This window comes from Cystoisospora suis (genome assembly GCF_002600585.1).
Source record: "Cystoisospora suis strain Wien I chromosome Unknown contig_1940, whole genome shotgun sequence".
Classification (NCBI taxonomy): Eukaryota; Apicomplexa; class Conoidasida; order Eucoccidiorida; family Sarcocystidae; genus Cystoisospora; species Cystoisospora suis.
In genome coordinates, this window is record NW_027154740.1 from 2793 (window position 1) to 6627 (window position 3835).

The 3835-nt window shown below is 48.2% G+C and overlaps 1 protein-coding gene across 1 annotated transcript in view; it reads right to left on the reverse strand.

Annotated features, from left to right (window-relative positions):
• CSUI_004219 (ccr4-associated factor family protein) overlaps positions 1–3137 on the reverse strand; it is a 5929-nt gene extending 2792 nt beyond the window's left edge. Inside the window, exon 1 of the mRNA XM_068064412.1 lies at positions 4–3137. Coding sequence (XP_067923612.1) covers positions 4–2945 — 2942 coding nt within the window. The 5' untranslated portion in view covers positions 2946–3137. The remainder of the gene's footprint in view (positions 1–3) is intronic.
• Positions 3138–3835: the final 698 nt, after the last annotated feature.

Below are 3835 nucleotides of genomic sequence, written 5' to 3' on the forward strand. Positions count from 1 at the left end.
GACGATGATGATGATGATGACGAAGAGGATGAAGACGGGATAAACTCCTCTGGTGCTGCTGAAGTGACACCTGAGAGATTTAGTCCAATGACCCCTCTACCGCTACTCCCCCCATTTCCACCCCCTGGCGTCGACGACAGACTTGGGGCTGTTGACGTAAAAGCATTCTCTCCTCCTCCTCCGCCGCCTACAGCATTACCTAGAAGAGGCAAGTGACTGCTACTACTACTACTATGACTCAGAGAAGGGGCTGCTGGATTGTTACTGCTCCCACCCGGCGTATTGTTCATGAACGACTGACGATGAAAACCTGCTGCTGCAGATAAGGAAGATGCAGAGGCAGAAGAAGAGGAAGAGCCTCCTGTGCCAGGAGGACCTCCTGAATGAAGACTCGAGCCACTATTCCCACGTGCAAGAAGAGAGGAATGCTGGGAGGGTTGGAAAGGCGAAGAGGAAGACGACATCGTAAGATGATTCGATGACGAAGAAGAAGACATAAACGATAATGGAGATGAGGTAGAAGATGCTGAACCTCCCCCTGTGATGTGAGTTGTAGATGAGACAGAAGAGAGAAAGTCCGTTCCTCCTAGACTCGTACTATTATTATGACCCCCCCCACTACTACCACTCCCCCCAGACGAAGAAGGTGAGGCAGCAGCCACAGAGGCATTACTATTACTACTACTACTACCAGTATGACTGCTTCCTGAAGGGGGTAAACCCATCATCTTCTTTCCGTTCTTTCCTATCACATTAGTCGGAGGTCCTTCACTTCCTCCTCCCCCTGGGAGATTCTTTCCGCCGAATAGAGATGTCGATGTAGCAGAAGGGTGCTGCTGATGATGATGAGGGCCGCCTAACAGTAGTAACCGACTATCTGAACTATTACTATTATTGTTAGTCACTTCTCCTCCTGTCCCCCCCCCTCCTCCTCCTAGCCCAGAGAGAGATGCTGACGTCCCCATAGAGACAACCGTCGTTCCTCCTGCTCCTCCTCCTCCTAGGCGTGAGGACGATGGTGACGAAGCAAAAACAAGATGAGAAGAAGCAGAGACAGATGACGACGCATCATCAGGAGCTGCGCTTGCGACAACGGCATTCCCTAAAGAGACAACTCCTCCTCCCCCACCTCCTACCGTTGCCGTAGTCGATGTGATAAGATGACTATGATTGCTCGCATTACTATTGTGCAGAAGACCCCCGCCACTACTACTACTAGTAGCGTTACTTCTCTCTAGAAGGAGACTCTCACTTGCCCCATGAGAAGAGAACGGGGATGAAGAAGGCGGAGGAGGTGACGGACTACTTGCCGAATGATGGAGATTCATATTATGATGATGAAGAATTAAACTATTCGATGGATTGTGATCTCCTCCTCCTCCTGCTCCTCCTCCTGGTCCTATCACTCCTACGACTCCCCCATGTCTTGAGAGTCCAGGTTGCTGAAGATGATGGAGATGAAGCTGCTGCTGCTGGGGGGCGGCCGGTCGATGAAGAGACTGCGGAGGTTGCTGTTGCGGTTGCTGGGCTGCTTGCGACTGCTGCTGCGTGGTAGTGGTAGGAAGAGGAAGAGGAGGAGGATACTGCTGCTGCTGTAGTAGTAGATGTTGCCCTTGCTGAGAAGCATGCAATAAGCTATGATGGGAAGAATGCTGTGCCTGCTGAAGATGCTGAGGGGGGGAAATAAGACTTGTGTTCGTTGGACCACTGCTACTACTGCTACTACTATGACTTGGGTGATGAGAATGAGGCGGAGGAGCATGCTGCTGCTGCTGTTGCTGCTGCTGTTGCTGCTGCTGCCCACTATGATGGTGATGGTGATGAGCGGGGTAGGAGGATAACGATGGGTACGAAGAAGGAGAAGGAGAAGAAGACGAAGAAGAAGAAGAGTGATGATGATGATGGAGATTCATAAATGATGACGACGATCCTACATGACTATTACTACTACTACCACTACTATTATTACTATTACCATGACTACTATTGATCATTCCTACACCCATCCCTCCCCCTCCCCCTGATAAGAGAAGTAGTCCACCTCCACCTCCTCCTCCGCCAGTTGTATTCGTTCCAAGAGAATGACGATGATGATGATGATGAGTCGCACCTCCGGCACCAGTGGTCGTTGGACCTCCACTACTACTTATATGAAGACTGTTCGAGATGGTGAGTGTCGTCGTCGTCGATACTCCACCACTCCCCCCGCCAGGAAGATGAGAGGAAGGAGGAAGACACGCAGCAACAGTCGTCGTTGTCGATGAGGCACTTGACGGAATACAGCTACTACTACTACTAATGGTAGTCGTAGTAGTCGTAGTAGTCGTGTGGCTTGCCCCCCCTACTCCTACTCCTACTCCCGCGGCGGTGGTGTGGCTACTACTGCTACTGCTAGTCGTTGTTATCCCCAAAGGAGATCTTTGTTTCTTATGATGATGATGATGGTGATTGGGAATACTTAAGCCTAATCCATAGATGACACCTGAGTATCCTCGATCTTCTATAGATCGATCAAAGTACAGTTCCACAAGCTTGAAGAATGTACGGCATGTTACTAAAGAATCGCTCCCAGCTTGATGCTGCGGTCCGACACGTGTGACTTGAAGATGCTCCGCGATCTTCTGTAGAGATGAACCTCCTGATAGATTAATGTTATGTATGGACCTTAAGAGATACTTGATATCATATAACGACGGAAAGAATTCATGTAACAGCTCAAAGAACTGCGACTCCGATTGAGGTAAGGGGGCGCATGTGAGAAGCTTTAGAAGATACCCAAAGTCGTAGCATCCATGAAAGGAAATCCACTTCACCTCTTCATTCATGACCAGTCCTGAGCTCATAATGAGCTCACCGAAATCTTGCACATCGATGCCTTTCTTCTGTTGCTTATCAAAATCGATACCACTCTGCTTGAGAAAATCGATCGAATCTTGGGCGTACATGTCTTCGTTCAGATCAAAGCGGAAGTTGAACTGCCATGTACATGTCCCCTCAGCTAGGTTCCCCTCCGCATCTGCGAAGGTTATCCCTAGCTGGATCACCTTCAGAAGATCTACATTGTACTTTACTGTCTGATAGTTATAGTCCGTCACGTTCCCCGTCGGTCTTGCTACGATACCAGGGAACTCTGTATCCTGACAAGAGAGGAGACAAACACAAAGACGAGAAAGAAAATATGGAGATAGAAAGAAGAAAGAAACACAGGTGAGGGGGGGAAGGGAGAAAAGGTACGAGGATGAAAGAGATAAAAATAACAGAAACTCACAGACACTCGACTCGATGACGAAGAAGAAATGGAGAGAGACACAGAGATTTGACACACTAGCACTGGCAGACATTAACTGATATAGATAGATAGATAGTGGCTATCTATTATAGAGATCACTACAGAAAGATAGTCCGCCAAGTGCCATCTGATAGCCTAACCAACCTATACATCTCTACATGCAGACACGGTCACGGTCATCGAGAGGTGAGAGTTCTATCGAAGACCATAATGGAGCAGAAAGACTATCTTCACACATGATGATGACTTGAAGACTGACCATTTACACCTCTACGTACATCATATACAAATACATCATACATACATCATACATACACACACCGTATGTACATACACCATCATAACTGTCGTCTGTGATGTTGACATACAACTAACTAAGCCCCCCCCTCCCTCCACTTCTTCCTCCTATCCCGTGACTCCCCCGACCTTTCTTATCTTTCCTGTATAGAAACCAACCTCTCTCTCTGCCTATCTGCACAGTGCTCCTCTCTAATGAAAGTAGACAACAAAGCAAAGGGGGAAAAAAACTGCAGATATGGGACACGG